Raw genomic sequence first — 17,963 nt, 5'->3', positions numbered from 1 at the left:
AAGGTAATACTACGCATTTTTGTTATTGAACATGAATTCTTTGTTTCAGTGTCATGGGCTAGATTCATTATGCACACAGTTTAAAGTCCAGGTGCACAGATACTTTGTGTTCTGCTTAAAAGCACATCTACTTCATTTGTAAAAAACAAGCCATAAGGTATCTCCTGTATGTTACCATAAAATATGTTACCATCCGAGTAGTAACAACATAAATATCATGTATAAATATTACCATTATGTCAGTGCAGTGTGATAAAAACAATGACATTGGTAATACTCGTATAATAATAACAATAACACGTTTGTTTTTTAATGTATCCTTCAGGCATATTATTTAAAGTATAATGATACAAAATGTAAATCCCCTCCCGTCTCCAAGTTACAACGTTAAAAAACAAAAAGGATCGACAGAAATGAGAATAGAACAGAACTCTTGTCCTCACCTGTGACAGGCGGCGCGAGTCCATGCTCCCTGTGTGTGCTGAGCTCACCTGAGCTGCAGGTTTAGGAATGATTCGTCTACGCAGGTGGAGTGGAAGGTAGAGGTGGTTGAGGTGGGGGTGGGGGTAGGGCGGTGGATAGTGTGATGTGCACCGTTCACATCACCGGGGACACTTCCGCCTCATAGATAAGCACACCTTACAAACTTCGATTATTTTTACCCTGACACTGTTGTTATCTCGCTTGCGAGATGTGTCACAATCCAACTCACTTGGTAGCTGATATGTTTTGAGTCTGTGGTGTCTATGTAGTGACAGTCACCTATACCTAAACCTACAACTGCACCTGCACCTGCTGTTACTGACCTGTGTAACTTACCTAAACACCATGCTGGTTTTACGTTTCAGATTCTTATATGGTTCTATTGTCATACCAATTTGCTTTGTCCAAATATGTCTATCCATTTCAAAATAATTCAATTCAATTCAGTTTATTTTGTATAGCCCAATATCACAAATTACAAATTTGCCTCAGAGGGCTTTACAATCTGTACACATACGACATCCCTGTCCCAGTAATAATAATACAAATATCCTGCATTGCCTTTAAAGAAAGAAACAAAACTCTACTTAATGATAGCTCCGGCCGGTGGACCAGTGGCAGAGATGAAGGCTCCCCTGGACAAGGTTTAGCCCACTAACAGATAGACCACATGGGGGTGGGGTTGCCGGATGTGCACTGTGCCCTACAGAGTTTGCGGATGTGGCTGTGGTCTATTTTTGGCACACAATGAGAATATTCTTTGGTAGAATCTATTGATTCTTTTAAAACAGCTACGCATTGTTCAATACTTCAACATGTCAATGACCCACGTTTAGGCCCAAACAACTGTTAATGATGGCCGAGAGAACTTAGAGGAGAGAAAGACAGCCGAGGCCACACTGAGTCCTTGAGTTTCCATGGAAGTTGTGACCGAACAGTGAGGTGAGGACGTCATCTTTGACAGCTTCCATTCACCTTTTTCTCTGTGGGACACACATGTCCTTTGTTGAAAATAATGAATCCAGGGGGTCGTAATGAAAAACCTCCATGCTTGATTTCCGCCTTATTATATACATAGTTGCCAGTATATTAGGTACGCCGAGGCACCAAAAATGCAATTCATTATAAGGCGTACCTGAGTGGCCCAAGTGTTCATTTGGTTAGTTCAAGTGACCCCACAATGACTCAACTGATCGTCACAGGTGCCCCTCGGTGAGCCAATGCAGCCAAGTGCCCATTGGATCACTGACGGAGCAAACTGCTCCCCTTGTGCTGCTGTGATTGGCCAAAATGCCCTGATGTGGTGGTGTGGCTTAAGGACTAGAATGAACACCCAACACCCTCCTGATGCCCACCGGCACAGATCAGACACACATATATTTTTGGCCCGACACTTCCCGTCATGCCATGTTGCCAGTAAAACCGAATGGCTAATAACTGGGACAATGAATGGAAAATGATCCCCTCTATTTTTCATTAATGAATGTTAGCCAATTGATTGTGACCGAGCCACTTTTCTTCTCCCTCATGTCTCTTCCTCTCTAGATCTGCTCTGGTTTAAAAAATGTGTTCTATCCCTCTATTATCTGTACTCCAGATTTAACATGTTTTCAGTACTAGCAACAAACTTTTACAAAATTGTTTGTACATTATGCGACCACATACAGTATAAGAGGCAATCAAAGTCTTCTTTGTCATATATTGTGCAAGTGCAACAGCATCTCCTAGGCACCGCTTAACGCCATTACAACATTGTACTGTTACTGGTAACTTCTTGACATAAAAAAAAACATGGATTAATACTATTTGGACACACAACCGATGTAAAGTAAAGCAATTATTACATTAGAGCAGCACAGCAACCAGCTAGGAAGTAAGGAACATGATTTACTTACTTAAATAATATAAAGTGGGTGTGATGGCATCGAATAGACAACATATACATTACAACACCAGAGATTTTTGCATTTAGTATCAGGATAGCTCTATAGGTGGAAGTGTGAATAATAAATGCAATATAAATAAAAATATATATAAGTATAATGTTATTTATAATGCGTGCACTTTATCTAGTAACATTTCTATGAAATTCATCATACAGCTGAAAAATAATACTACCATAATTTAGCATATATTACATTATGAAAAAACAATATATATATCATATATATGAAAACACAAAAATAAGAATAATACAGCAGTAATAAGGTATTATAATATAACATATCACAAAATAATAATAACCGTTTTTATAAATTATCATATAGTGATATAAGTTATCTAATACAATGTAATAGCCTTAGGGTATTATGTGGTACGCTATTGCGACTGATACGACAACTCCTGCTGGAATATATAAAAATGTCAAATAATTACCACGAGGGGGCGTAGCTCAGCATTTTAATACCTTCGCTTGATTTTTCAAAATAAAAGACCAGTTTCAATCACGACTGATTTACTCTTTGAGGATTTAGTAAACTAGCATGTGTGATATGTATTTATGTAATACGTAATATAACAACAACAACAACAACAACAACACATCAGTTAATCCACAAATGTAACTCTCTTTTTGTTTTACTTCCGGGTTATCCAGCGCTCGCTGGAGTAATGACATTGTACCAAACAGAAGAAGTCAGGTCGCCGAGTTGCTACTTCTCGTGCTCTGAACGCTTAAGTTTGCACAAGCACGACCGTCGACATGTCGTCCGCCACCACTGGCTTCACAACGGAGCGGCAGCACGTGGGGGCTCAGGTAAAATACACACCTTAGGGGACGCTAACGCGTTAGCTAGCTTCAATTTAAGATGAACTGCTGAGGCTTTTGTTGCCTGCTGGTTAAACCCAGACTGTTTGACAAGCCGCACAGACAGTCCTGCTAATTAGCTCACGGAATTAATGTTAACGCCGGTGTTGCGTGTGGGTTGTGTGTTTTCATCTGCAGTCGCCAGTGGGCATCGAGTACATCCCCACAGAAGAAGAGAAGAGGGTATTCAAAGAGTGCAACCAGGAGAGCTTTTGGTACAGGTGTAAGTTTCCGTCTTTCACACATACACATACACACGGGTCAGACTAAGACCCCGTTTACACGATGGGAAAACGCATATATTTTCATGCGTTTTGGCCTTTCATTTACACAAAAACGGAGGTTTTATCACGGAAAACGATCATTTCTAAAAACTTTGGTTCAAAGTGGAGATTTCTGAAAACTCCGTTTTTGTGTTTGCGTGTGAACTAGGTCAAACGGAGTTTTAGGTTGTCAAACGTCACAGTATGCGACTAGAAATGCTTCACGTCATGTGATCGTCCTATGTTTACAGTTAGTTTGGCCGCTCCTACCAGGGTTGCCAGGTCTGACAAAACCAGCCCAATATCAGAACTCAAAATATGCCCGTGCCAAACCATATACACTGCTTTTAAAGTGTGTATGTAGACGTGTCCAATGTGTGTACGTGCTGATCTGGAGTCAGTTTGGTAGGATTTGTGTATAAATAAATTATTTCATTTAAAATATGGATTTTTATTTAAAGATATTCATGTAATTTGCATGCAAAATAGGTCTACCCGAACCAGCGGACAAAAAATTCAACCCGCGGCAACACTTCAAAAGTAGCCCAATTCTGCGGGGAAACCGCGGACCTGGCAACACTGGCTCCTACGTCCAGTGTCGACTGCCTTCATTTTCGTTGTCAGGTGCGCCCGAGTTATTTCCTCCTTGACATGAGGATACTCCTCGGAGGTCTCGGGTCTTGAGAATTCTGATTGGTTTGCATGTCTTTATCCTTCTCGTTACACTGCCGACTACAGGTTTGGCATAGTTATGACGGCGCCCGGGGGCGTATTTATGCGGGTTCATATAAACAGAAACTTTTTTGAAAACGACCTTGTGTGTACGACGTTATTTTTGAAAACGGAGGGGCAGAAATATTCGTTTCTGTAAATACCCGGCTATGTGTAAACGTGGCCTAAATATGTCAGCTAGAAGATGGGAACGTTGATGTTTAAGTTGTGACTGTGACGTGCTTCTTTCACAGCGGTGCCCTTCTCTTTGGTCGGCGTGGCCATCACTCAGGCCCTAGTGGCCAAAGGTAACTTCTGTCTACTGTGGAGAAGTCGGAAACATATCTGTGTAATGAACACGAACACAGACCGTTGTACTATAAATAGACACCTGCTTTGTTTATTTGCAGGGATTCTGTCTGCATCTCCGAGGTTTGGATCTCTACCTAAAGTGGCCTGTGAGTTCTGCATTTAAATATATTTTTTTTTACAATTTAGCTACAGTGAGGAAAATCACCTGCCCCGAGCTGAAATTAAATATATTTAATACGGTCAATGCGGCGGGGGTATTAAAATATGAGATATTGATACCTTTGATTGTGTCTCTCCAGTCGCTGGCTTCTGTGGCTACCTGGCGGGGAAAATGTCGTACATGAAGACCTGCCAGGAGAAGTTCAAGAGGCTGGAGAACTCTCCACTGGGAGACGCCCTCAAACAGAGGACAGGAATGCCTACACAACTGTGAGTGACACACAAACACACACACACACGATTGTGGTCCTATTTGTTTTAATCCAATGACGACTCGCTGACCCTTTTTCTGTCTCGGCCCCCGACCCCCAGTTCCAAAGGTCCTCAGTCAGAGATGGATGACCCAGACACCCCGTCATTTGACACAATGTTCCAGCCAGTGGAAGACACCAAACAGATGCCCGCCAACACCAGAAATAATGAATATGAATACAACGCAGAGTCGCCAATGGGCAGAGATGACTTCGCCACTCTAGACGACTGTATGCTTTTTTTTTTCAAATACAATACAATGACGACCATCTGTTGTACAAATGCAAATAAACAAAAGCGATGTTTCCGGCCTGCCTCACCGTTGACAGCAACTACCTTTAATCAGTACTATAATTGTTAAAACTGTCGTTCGTGATGCAAGTCAAGCTTTTGCTAGTTATAAAGCATTAATACGGCTAACAATGGAGCAATTCCCGGAATATAAATATATATATATTTTTTCCAGTCCAGCAATAACTGATATTTTCATTTCATATCTCAATGTTGACATTGAGATTTGTGTATACATTTTTGAATATAAATTGTTATTTAAGTCAAGTAAAATAACAAAATGGATTTGGACATGCATACTTTATTTCATTTGTTTAACTTCTGAAATCAAACATTTAACATGTACTCCCCATAAATTGAGGAACTTCTCTGTCAACTTCCCCCAGATAACTCTCTTTGTCCCCTTTCCATGTCCCCCACCACTGTCAGTGGAAGACACGCCCAGGAAGAAGGCCACCCTCTACGAAGACTTGAGGCTCAAGAACAGAGAGAACTACGAGGTCACGCTCACTCAGAAGGCCGAGACGCTGCTCAAAACGGTACCCGAGAAGGAGCCGGGGAGGAACAATACACACCGTAAGATTCCACTGCAGTGATGTGGGAAACTGCGTCGGAAGGTTATATTCAAGTGCATCTGATGCCTGCCAGTGACTAAACTCTTCCTGCTTTTCTTTCATGTTACAGAGAAGAAAAACATCTACGGGGACACCTGGGAGGAATGAGTCACTATTTGGAATACACACTGGCCATTTTGCTCCAGTGGGACTCAGAAGTGACAAGAAGTTGTATGAGTCTGTGCTATATGTATTTGCACAAGTCAATTAAACCAAACTACATGCCGATTAAAACAGTCTCTCTCTGTGCTTTGATTGTAATGCATTGATTATCTTTTTCATTCTTCTAAAACACACAATATATTTAAAACATAACATTGAAGCCACATTTTCAGCTTGAATGCTTGCAAGATAGTGCTGCTTGGGTATTATCTACTTAATACCAATTACATACACATTTTCTTTTCAATGTTGGAGGGGGGTAAGATGTATATGTAAGACCTTTTAACATTGTCATTGATTTATTAATTTTTTCCGAAGAAAAACAAACTGTCAGACAGTATTTCTATATTTTCATACATGCACAGAGGTTGTTGCTTTTAAATAAACTGTTGTATGATTGTTGTGATTCCATTTAGATTGTTGTATTGGTGTACATCCTGCTATCAGGGTATAATATCAATCGAGTCAATGACGCTACCCGGGAACAACCAAAACATGTATTAGAAATTAGGAAGAAGTGAGCCGGCTCATGGCTGGTTAATGCCATCATTGATTTTAGATTTAGCAGTCGTTTTCCCCCTTTCTTTTTAGAGCTGATGATGGAAGCAAGAGTTAAGCCACAGCTAGAAAATCTATCAAACTAGATGACAGTTCTATGACATCCATTCTGTGCGTGTTGCATCATTCCCTGAGCAGCCAGATAAAAAAAAAATATCGATGTTTTATGTTTTGCCCACCATGCTTTATTTGTAGAAACATGGGGAAATGTGTACAAAAGAAATGTATTTACAAAAGTCAGCTGTAACACCTAAACACTGAGAATAAAAAATATACTACATCCAGGCCAACGCTAGAAGCCTACGAGCAAAGTCAGCTTTAAAGTCCAAGCGTTTGACATTTCAGACAACTCAAGGGCCCACATGTGAAAAATATAGGATTGGCAATCCTATTTAACCATGACTATGGCCATGACCATCACCATGACTATGCCCATGACCATCACCATGACTATGCCCATGACCATCACCATGACTATGAGCATGCCCATCACTATGGTCGTACCCATGACTATGACCATCACTATGGTTGTGACTGTGACCATCACTATGGTTGTGACTGTGACCATCACTATGGTTGTGACCGTGACCATCACTATGGTTGTGACCGTGACCATCAATATGGTTGTGACCATGACCATCACTATGGTTGTGACCGTGACCATCAATATGGTTGTGACTGTGACCATCACTATGGTTGTGACTGTGACCATGACCATCACTATGGTTGTGGTTGCAGCTTTGGCCAAAACTCTGCTCTAAAGGATGCCCTTGACTGTGCCCAGAGCTATGCGGGGAGCCATGCCTGTGAGGGTTGATAGGCGGCGTGGGACCGGACAAAGCACTGGTCGATTTCGGCCAGCCTTCGTAAATATCGGCCCGGTTGTTGGCAGTGCTAACGCTGGACGATGGAGCGTAAGCCTGAACCGGGTAGGACCCGGGTGTTGGATTGATATGTGGAAGGAGGGTCTTCCTCCTCTCCTCTACGGAAGCAGAGACAAACATCACTCCTCTGATGCGCCTCAACCACCGAAAAGGCGCCGTCTTCTCCAGAGCGCCCGCCCTGGCCTCCGACATGTTCAGAAGAGACGGCCACCCTTTGCCATACAGCCACCCGACCAGGATGCCCACGATGTTACAGGGGAGCACACTGTGGGGAACCAGGACCGTGGTGACGATGAGGAGCAACCAAGGGAGGGCCATGGTGGGGAAGGTGACTCCGCACAGGAATCCTTTGGTCATTTTGGTGTGCATGGTGGTGAGAGCCACGCATGCCAGGGTCACGGGAACCAGCCCCTCGGCGGGACTCTGGCCGCCGTCACTTTGCAGAAGATCCAGGAAGCTGTAGAACAAGCCAGTGGTGGTCGACAGCAGGAAGAACGAGAACAGGAAGCGCACCGTGCCGACCCCTTTCTCCAAACTGCCGCTGAGGAACACCAACGCGGTGACGTTCAGGAGAAGCTGGGCGGAGGTCTGGTGGTAGAAGGGGTACGTCACCAGCCGGTGGAGGTGTCCGTTCTGAAACACGGTGGCCCCGACGCTGAGGACCCCCAGAGGGAAGTTGAAATACATTTGGACGCCGAACAAAACGCACGACAGAAAAACCACGGTCAGAATCCCGCTCGTGACGACGGGAACCGAGTCTTTGAACACTTGAAAGATCATTTTAAAGTAATCTGTTCGCGTCATCTTGCGAAACAACTCCGGACGTCCGACGCTGAGTAAGCGGAGGAAAAAGTTCACCTGCCGGTGAATTGTCTTAGCACGAAACAGGAAGAAGCGCTACTGTCAGGTCCACACCGCTTTGCATTCAGTCGACGTTTCCGGTTCTCTCGATCTGATTTATGCCATGATGGATTACTAGAAGGTTTAAGTGCATCAGTTAACTTTTGACGTTGTCCAGTCGCGGCTCTCAAAAGTAAGCGCTTAGCTAGTTTGGGTTTGTTGAAGAACCAGGTTATCCGGAAGTGTTTTACAAACAAACAAAACTTTCAGAATAAAACGGGCATTGGCGAATAGCGGCACATTTTGACTAAAAGTTCAACGTAACTGCGGAGGAAATTAAATAATCTAAGCTGTGTGTATCAGGAATGCAAACATCCGATATCCATAGCATAAGGAGTTAAACTGCAGGCTGAATGTAACTTATTGACAACGTTGATGTCGTACTTTGAAGGAAAATGTGTCAAACTTCCAGTTTTGTTCATCCTTTAAAACTAACCTAATTGTTTTTATTTCCGCATCACTAATTGTATTAATGTCGCTGTTATCAATGTATGACAATGTAGTGCAGTATTCAATCCAACTACTTGGGGGCTGCATCCGTGGTGAGAAGTAACTAAAACATTTACTCAAGTGCTGTACTTGAGGATAATTTAAGGTATATGTATTTTACTTATTGAATTTTATTTATTATTATTTCCAATTGATTCTACGTTAAAATTCTCATCCTCTACGATTCAGAGTAACATTTTGCATTCTTTTAACGAAACAACCAATAATATAATACAGAAATATAATTACACCACATATAAAAGGGACTTTATTTTGACACTTTAGGTCAACTTTGTTGATAATATTTATGGACAGTGCTTTAATTAAGTAAAATTAAGATTGCAATTGCTTTTAAACTGTTAATTCAGCATTGTTCCATATTAGTGCCGTATCGGTATATTATGTATTGCATCTGCTGGGGTCAAAGAAACCAAGCAACACATTTGAAGTGTAACACAAACATGACATTCTTCATGGTATAAAAGCATTAATATTTAATTTTCGTTGAAAATAATGATAATTAAAAATCAAACTTTAGCACGTCTGTCCCATTTCCGGTGTCGGACTGCGGCGGCGGCGGATGTTGATGTTTTGCTCCGGAGCTGGCTGAACGATGTGAACTGTACCGTCTCCGGGACGGTTGATCTTTTTTTACAGTTGTTGCTCTTGGCGTTTCCACTTGTGCTTCCTTTTTCTGGGGTAAAGTTTCGCTGTGTCGTCGGCATCGTGTCTGTCCCGGTGTCTCTCCCGGGGAGCGCGAGGCCGAGTCGTGCGATGATGGAGGACTTTGACGAGATCTACGAAGAGGAGGACGAGGAAGAGGAGGACGAGGACAGGGCCGCGGAGGAGCAGCTCCTAAAGTACGCTCCGGACCCGGTTGTGGTGCGAGGGTCCGGCCACGTCACTGTGTAAGCGACCGGCAACACTTCCAGACACCGGAAGAGGCGACAACCGGGGCCGTTAAACGAGCAGCGGACAAACTGCCCGCTAGTTGGGTTAGCTGGTGACCAAGCTGAGCTACTGAGTTAGCAGCGAGCTCACTCCTGCGAGGAGTGGCTTCTTATTTTGCCTGAGATATAATGATGCACATTGTCTATGACGTGATTCGGTCACCTTTTAGTGTTCAAGTCGGTTTGCTGTGATCACTGCTGGTTAAATAGTTTATAGTTCATCCCCCTTTTTGTTCCACTCTTTCAGGACTCGAGCCCAGAATTAGAGTTGAGACTCGGAAGTAGATTTTAAAGAGGTAGAATGTGTTTGTATTATATTATTATATATTATCTGTGTGATTCCCAGCGAGTGCGCATTAATTAGATATTGATGACTTGCTCTTAAAATACTAAATTGTATTTAGTAAACAAGCAGACAGGTCAAATATGAACACAAAGTTGTTGTGGCAGCAGGAAGTTGTTGTTGTGTCTGGTCGGGTCGCTCAAGAGGAGCCAGTCCTGCGCACAATGCATGCTGGTTAGATGTGTGTCCGACTTGCTCTGACATCATGCACACGTGGTCCACGATAAACTGCAGTTTTTGGAGCCAGGCGCTGCAGTAGCTCTCCGTCGACTGCATGACCCAAATGCATGATGGGAAACGCCTGGCTGTCGCTAGATAAAAAAAAGCTGATTGGTTCTTAGATTTCACAACAAACACCACGTTTGGGAGAAAATCCTATTCGTCTGTGTAGTTGGAATACTTCACATATCGAAACGAGCTCAAGATCAAGATTCAAGAGTTTATTTGTTTTATACACACACAGTGAACACAGGGAATGGTTCAAGGCAGGCAATAAGTGCAATGACAACAAGGAAAACACACACACTATTTACAATAAAAAACAATGTGTGTGTGTGTGCGTGTGTGTGTGTGTGTGTGTGTGTGTGTGGTGTGTGGGTGTGTGGTGGGGGGTGGGGGGTGGTGGTGAGGTCGGAGAGGCCTGACCTGAGGCCTGAAAGGAAAGAAACTCTCAGTCTTCTCTCTCCACTACGCCTGTGACTGAGGCGCCTGCCTGCAGACAAGCAGCAAACTGTTGTAGTGTGTGGGTGGTGAGATCCTTCTGATCCTCTGGCTCTGGGTTCTCACCCTCCCTGTGTACAAGTCCTGGGTGGTGGGAGTGTAGTTCAGTAGTGCGCTCAGCCAAACAACTCTGCCTCTGCTGCAGAGCCTGAGCAGAGGAGCACCAAAAAACAGGCTGTGATGCTTCCTGCCTCTCACAGCTCCAGACAGGAGAGAAGAAGAGGAAGGGAAATTGGGATTCCTCTCTCTCCTGCCTGAGGTGGAGGAGTGGGCGCTTTGCCTTGCCTTTCAGGAGTGTGTTGTTGGACCATGACAGAGATCCCGTGATGTGGATGGACTCCTAGGTATACTATACCACCCTCTCACCAGTCCCCCAGTAGTCCCCAGTGAGTGGTGAGTGTGTTGGTTGTTGTACCCTCTCCAAAGTCCCAATCAGCTCCTTAGTTTTGGTGACATTCATGATGAGCTGTTGTCCCGGCACCAGAGTGACAGATCAGCAACTTCCTCCAGTAGCTTCTCCTCTCGTCGTTGTCGGAGCCCCACCCCCACTGTGTCATCCAAAAACTTGATTGATGATGTGAGCTGAACCCACACACACAGTCATGTGTGTACAGGGACAGGGGGGAGGGGACGCAACCCTGGGGGGATCCTGTGTTCAGGGTGAGGGGTGAGCTGCAACGTGTTTATCATAAAAAGAGCAAAGGATGCAGATACACGCACATTGCTACATAAATATATATTTACAAACACATAAATACGAACGAGGTCTGTAAACTACAAGTAGCCCGGATCTAACAAGATGAAACTATTTCTTTGACTTCCTGTTCAAGAATGCCTTTAAAGGCAGCTGAAAAATGTTCGACTTTTTTGTCAATGCTGTGCTCTACGAGGCAAAGTTCATCTCAGACAAACCTATTGTGTAGCCGACACTGAGTTACTGCTTTGTTTCCCCTCACCGCTCCCTGTCGACGTTTTTAAACCACAATCCCTGAGGCTGTGTCACGCGATCCAGAAACAACTGAGAAATATGTTATCAGAAGTTGGGGACAATCACTTCCAGTTTGATTTTAGGTCCATCTGTCATATTTTGTTCTGATATTCTAATAATGAGCACGTGTTATGGAGCTCAATCCAAAACAATACGGTAAATCTCAGGAAATGTATTTTGATGCATATGGAATTACAATAATCGACCCGAGATACCTGCTGGACTTTGTAGTTTAACCTTTTGATAAGTGCCTTTTAAATGTAAAGCCTTTTGGTTTTTGTTTAAGCCAATTTCTCAAACCGTGCATGTCTCCTGTGTTTACCTCTCCCCCCACAGGTTTGGGCTTAGTAACAAATTTGAGTCCGAATTTCCTTCAGCACTTACAGGAAAGGTGAGTGTCTCGTTCACGAATGCGTATTATCTATGGCAAAATGTCACATTTAATTTGTATCCTAGCCACCAGCCGGCATACGATAAAACTATTATTTTTGTAGGAAAATAAATTGCTCAGTACACACCTCCGATTAGACTAGTGTACAATTACAAGAACATTCCACATGACTATACGAACTGTGCCGTGTGGGTTCACTCCCTCAGGTGGCACCGGAGGAGTTCAAAGCCAGCATCAACCGTGTGAACAGCTGCCTGAGGAAGACCCTGCCGGTGAATGTGCGGTGGCTGCTGTGCGGCTGCCTCTGCTGCTGTTGCACACTGGGCTTCAGTCTGTGGCCCGTCATCTGCCTCAGCAAGAGGGTGAGAGACATGTCCATGTTGCACCGGCAACATCTCAGAGAATCCAAATGAACACAGGGATTCAGGAAGAGGTTATTGTGGTGATCTTATGTTTAGTTTTTTGATCTAATATCCCTGTTGCCTTCCAGACAAGACGATCTATAGAGAAACTTCTGGAGTGGGAGAACAGCAGACTTTACCACAAGGTGAGCATGAATGGATATGTGTGTGTAATAATAGTGTACCCCGTTAGGACATGTCATTGATTAGTTATCTGACCTCTGTTTGCAGTTGTGTTTGCTTTGGAGACTGAGCAAAAGGAAGTGTGAAACCAACAACATGATGGAATACGTAAGTATCTGTTGTGGTTGGATGATAGTTTAGTTGATTAACTTGGTCCCCATCAGCTGACGCCTTAGCGGCCGCTCATCTTCCTGAGGTGCACAAAATGCAATGCATACAAAACGTGCAAAATAAACTGTTAAAAATAGTACAAATGGAATAATAAGATATAGTGTGATAATGTACAGCAAGGTTTGAGTAGCTGTAGTAGTAGGAATCATTTTGTCTTCTGTTGCAAGGTTACCAGCAGAATGACAATATTCATATAGCTGGTTATCTACAGTGACGTGCGTTGTGAAACGCAGTGGCCTGCACAGTGCATCGTAACAAAGATTTATGGTTCTGCTTTTTGGCTTAATGACACATTCTTCTGCGTCCGGATGTAAATGTAGTTCAGAAATGAACGAGGAGTCTGTATTTGTTTTTTTCCCCACACCCTGCTAATGTCGATTAAAACACATCCTTACTCAGTTGGGTGATAACCTATTAATTAAAATGTGCAGGTTTGTCCAAAGGAATACAATGTCCTCAATTATTTGCAATAATGTAGTCTTTTTAAAATGTATTTATTATTAAATCAACTGTCTTTACTGACTGTAACTCATCAGTGCCATTCAAATGTTGATTTAGAAGTAAAATGTCAACACTGTGAATGAAACCACAATGTTTCTTTGGTACCGCCCTACCCGACTTGATCACATTGATGCTAAAAACAATCTGATATCATGGTGTGCAACGGCCCAATACCACTTGAGATACAAAAATCATGGCTACTTTGGGAGAAAGGTTGGAGCAAAATCTTTACCACTTGAAAAATCTGTATGTTGTCTCTCAGTAACGGCACTTTTTCTCTCGTCTCCTGCAGGTAATCCTAATAGAGTTCTTACCTAAGATCCCCATCTTCAGACCGGACTAGCCCGACTGCGGCTGAACTTAAACGGAACACAAAGGCTGTCAAGCTCCCGAATAAATCCCCCAATGTTTTCGTTTACAGGGTAGCATCGTTCCTCCCCTCTTCTCTCTTTGACCCGTTCTCTCACACGTACACCACCCTTGTTGACAAATCCAGCACCACCAACCCTTGTTTTTTGGAGCGAATTCCCCGAGCCGCAACCTATCGGAGCGAGTTTGGGCACCGTTGAGCCTTGCTAACCAGCACCAGCCTATGGGATGTTGTGTGTGAGGGGGGGGGGTTTGGAACCGACGCTGGAAACTGGACTCTTGAACTTGAGCTACGACTGGAAGTTGTTTCACTTGTATGTCCCCTAACCTAAGCACATGGCACAGTCCGACCATGATGGGACAAAACACCGCCGCATCTTACCGATTGTCTCCCTGGGCACACTTCACCTGCAAAAAAAAATAAAAAATACACCCCAGTGCTTTTGTAGCGGTTGGTTTGGCCCTCTGGATCCTTTTCTCGAGGCCGCGGAGGCAACATACTCCGAATGGAACCGTCATCTAAATGGACTCTAGCGGAAAGACTGGTCTTACAGGTGCATGTGGGGGGGGGGGCTGAACTCTATAACGTCACTCTTACCAACTACCAGACACCCTGTCGCCTCCTTCCCCCATCTCTGCACACTCTACAGTGCATCACCTCTAACCCAGTGACAATCACACACCCTTGTGTGTGTGTGTCCAGATGATGGGCTGGCTACCTAGCAACTGGTTCTCGGATGCAGTGGAACAAGTTAAGCTGGAAAGAAAGCCACTAGTGATTAAGAGTAGACACCTTTTTATTTTTTAGAATTATTTTTTTAGTATCTTAGTTTTTGTTTGTGAAGAGAGGCAGTCGATGCTTTTCACTGTATTTGTTTTCTGTGTGCGTGTCTTTCTCAGTGAGAGAAACCGAAGCAAAAAAACAAGCGACGAATCGGACAGGAAGAGATGCGCTTTACGGTTTGTTCTTTGACGCATCTCTTTGCCATAACCCATCTGTGTTACTTTTGTTGTCGTAATTTATAAATGAGTGCGCATTTTGTCTGCACATTCATGAAATGGGTCTCCATTTCTCTTTTTATTCATATTTCTTTTGCAAACGTATGTCATGGTTATTTCGTGTTTATCCTTCTGCTCATGTGTCAACACCAAAGCACACAATCGGTCCTTAAAACATTCACATGGCCTCTGTTCCGACCTGCTGACCGTGGCTTACTTATCGGAGGGTTTCTCGTTGAGCATTTGGCTCTTCTGAGAAAAGTTCCTCCGTCACAGAAATAATCTATTTACATTCAGAGGTCTTGGGTGACGAAGAGTTGGGTCCTCTTCATTAGGTAACACCGGGGTTCTGGATCATGACGTAGGATTACTGAAGTTAGCTTGATAACTGCACTAAAACCTGACCACTCCCAAATCAGGAATGTGATCACTAATCAAGTGTTTCAATATTAACTGACAAATTGACTGCCGTTAGTAACTAGCTGGTGGAGCGTTTAGCGGCTAACGAGTCAAACATTTCCCTCGGAAGTTGGTGAGACCAAAAACAGCTAAAAAGATACAGAGTCTTGGACTTGCGTTCATCGGGCGGTCAGAAACCTTTCGCTCACGAGGTTTTTACAAGTTCAGTTACCTAGCTAACAATGCTGCTTTGTCTTAAAGGCCTGTGCTTATTTCATAAAACTGTCAACGTGTTATAGAAGGCATCCTAAAGCACATCTCAGTTTAATGAAAACATACAAACGTTTGAAAAAAAGGGCATATAATAAGCTTTTCGCACTCAGTCAGCACACCTCATGATTTATATATATACATTATTTCAAAACATCCAGAGACTGAGATTGAACAAAGCCTCTTTGTTTTAGGTCACAGCTCCAGTGATTGTATGGGTCACACTCAGGGGATTATACTTCTAACACCCACAAGTACGATTGGGAAATGTCACTGTTGGATATGTATGGGGGGGGGGGGGGGGGCTGGCGATCAAGAACACAGATCACACATAATTTGAATAATCTGTAGTGACAAATGCCCCATGAAAAAAGTCAGAGACAACCAACAATGTGGTCTTCCTGTTTAGATAGTGAAGGGAACACGTTCGTGGACCCACACACATTGTGTTGGTTTACATTGTAAAAGACTCACACTCACTTGATTACCACTGGGCTGCCTATTGGCTTGTCAGTCACTTTTCTATATTTTTGATTATGGTCTGTTTCATGCCATCTGAAAATCCTTGTGGCGTGTGTGTGTGTGTGCGTACGCGTGTGTGCACGGTGTGCCGATGCAAATGTTCTACGTAGATCTCAGACTGTGATTGAACCCTAAACAGAAAATTAGTCCTTTCTATAAATATATATATATATAATCTTAAATTGTGTGTGTGCGAGGGAGATAAATATACATGTACATATGACTCGTGCAGATGTACAGTAATAAACTACCAATAAATAAGGCTCTGAGCATCTTTCTCTCCAACTGATTGTTTTTCTGCTTGTTGAAGTCTGTACGGGGACTCCTCAGTCATTCGGGGTCAGGGGGAATTTTAGAAGTACCCAGTCAAAGCCGACTGGATTCTATTCTTGGTAATGGATGGAAGTTATGGTGTCCAGAAGCAGGATATTCTCGAGGTGTAATGACTGTCACAAAAAGAGGGACCTTGGGTATGTGCACACTGCAAAAAAGCTGAGAGAACGTAATCACAGAAAAGATTAAATACTTCCTGGGAGAGGTTAAAAGAGCAACTAATTAGGAGGACTGGACTGTTGGTTTAACCATATGTTTAAATAAAGAAAACTAACCTTTTAGATCGAAACATGAGCACCCAAAACATACAAAATTATTAGGTAAATATACAAATTATGGTCCTGAAAAATGCTTCATTAGCCGAGAGGGTAACCTTGGATGCACAGGATGTTCCAGCACCAAAGAAAGACGGTATTCTTATCCAGTGCATGTGATAAGAGGGAAAGGCAACTGCCGACCAAGCGGCCCCGAGGCTGGAGAGATGGGTCTAGAATCTCGTGAGCCGGGTGGAGGAAGTCAGGTAGTTTCAGATCAAGCGGGTTGCTGAAAACAACCCCGACCAGAGGGAGATTTGTTTCAGGAGGCAGAACCGAGTGGTGGAACAGGAAAAGTACCTGCCGCCCACTGTGGAGGAAACCATGCAAAGTACTTAGAGACAATAGTTGTTGTTGTAATGGTGATAATCGTAAAAAGCCCTTTCAGTGGATTAAAGCGATGAATGCCATACAGGCCGCCTCCACTGGTTGTTGCTGCTGTCTGCCAGACCAATTGAGCAGCAGCCAGTTGCTTATGATTTAGAAGAGGGAGTGGGGACATTGATTCTGTATTTGTTTAGTATTTTACTGGCAGAATTCTCCTAGAATTAAAAATCATGGTATGTATAAAATGTGCCAGATTTTTGAAATGTTATATCGATGGAAAAATGCAGTCCGTGAGATTTGCTTCCGGTGGGAGGTAAAGGACAAGTCCCGATAAAAGATAACCCCGAGATGATTTACAGTGGTGTTGGATGCCAGGGCAATGCCATCTACAGAAACCACATCACCAGATAATTGATCTCTGAGGTGCTCCGGGCCGAGTAGAATAACTTCAGTTTTGTCTGAGTTTAACATCAACAATTTGCAGGTCATCCATGTTTTTATGTCTTTAAGACATGCTTGAATTTTAGTGAGCTGGTTGGCCTCCTCTGGTTTGATCGATAGATATAATTGAGTATCATCTGCATAAGAATGAAAGTTTAAAGAGTGTTTCCTGATAATATTGCTCAAAGGAATCATATATAAGGTAAATAAAATTGGTCCAAGCACAGAGCCTTATGGAACTCCGTGATAAACATTGGTGGACATCGAGGCGTCATCCATTACAAATACAAATTGAGATTGATCTGATAAATAGGATTTAAACCAACTTAGTGCGGTACCTATCCAGTCTCTGTAATAAGATGTCATGGTTAATGGTGTCGACGGCAGCACTAAGGTC

General features: G+C 43.2%; 3 protein-coding genes across 3 annotated transcripts; 2 read left to right on the top strand and 1 right to left on the bottom strand.

Moving 5' to 3' along the window:
- Positions 1–3,089: 3,089 nt before the first annotated feature.
- LOC130190082 (OCIA domain-containing protein 1-like) lies at positions 3,090–6,200 on the top strand. Its single transcript, XM_056409275.1, has 8 exons — positions 3,090–3,238; positions 3,428–3,512; positions 4,518–4,571; positions 4,674–4,721; positions 4,875–5,004; positions 5,107–5,276; positions 5,767–5,913; positions 6,022–6,200. The coding sequence occupies exons 1-8, from the start codon at positions 3,185–3,187 to the stop codon at positions 6,057–6,059; spliced, it is 726 nt and encodes a 241-aa protein (XP_056265250.1). The 5' UTR covers positions 3,090–3,184; the 3' UTR covers positions 6,060–6,200.
- Positions 6,201–6,295: 95 nt separating this feature from the next.
- Positions 6,296–9,355, bottom strand: rhbdd2 (rhomboid domain containing 2). Its single transcript, XM_056409273.1, has one exon. It carries the CDS (start codon positions 8,357–8,359, stop codon positions 7,064–7,066), a length of 1,296 nt encoding a protein of 431 aa, XP_056265248.1. The 5' UTR covers positions 8,360–9,355; the 3' UTR covers positions 6,296–7,063.
- An 80-nt stretch (positions 9,356–9,435) lies between these two features.
- Positions 9,436–16,413, top strand: LOC130190081 (cysteine-rich hydrophobic domain-containing protein 2). Its single transcript, XM_056409274.1, has 6 exons — positions 9,436–9,852; positions 12,282–12,336; positions 12,543–12,698; positions 12,827–12,883; positions 12,969–13,028; positions 13,885–16,413. The coding sequence occupies exons 1-6, from the start codon at positions 9,458–9,460 to the stop codon at positions 13,933–13,935; spliced, it is 774 nt and encodes a 257-aa protein (XP_056265249.1). The 5' UTR covers positions 9,436–9,457; the 3' UTR covers positions 13,936–16,413.
- The last annotated feature ends 1,550 nt before the right edge of the window (positions 16,414–17,963 follow it).

The sequence above is a fragment of the Pseudoliparis swirei genome, chromosome 24 (genome assembly GCF_029220125.1).
Source record: "Pseudoliparis swirei isolate HS2019 ecotype Mariana Trench chromosome 24, NWPU_hadal_v1, whole genome shotgun sequence".
Lineage (NCBI taxonomy): Eukaryota > Metazoa > Chordata > Actinopteri > Perciformes > Liparidae > Pseudoliparis > Pseudoliparis swirei.
This window is presented reverse-complemented; position numbering and strand designations above follow the sequence as displayed.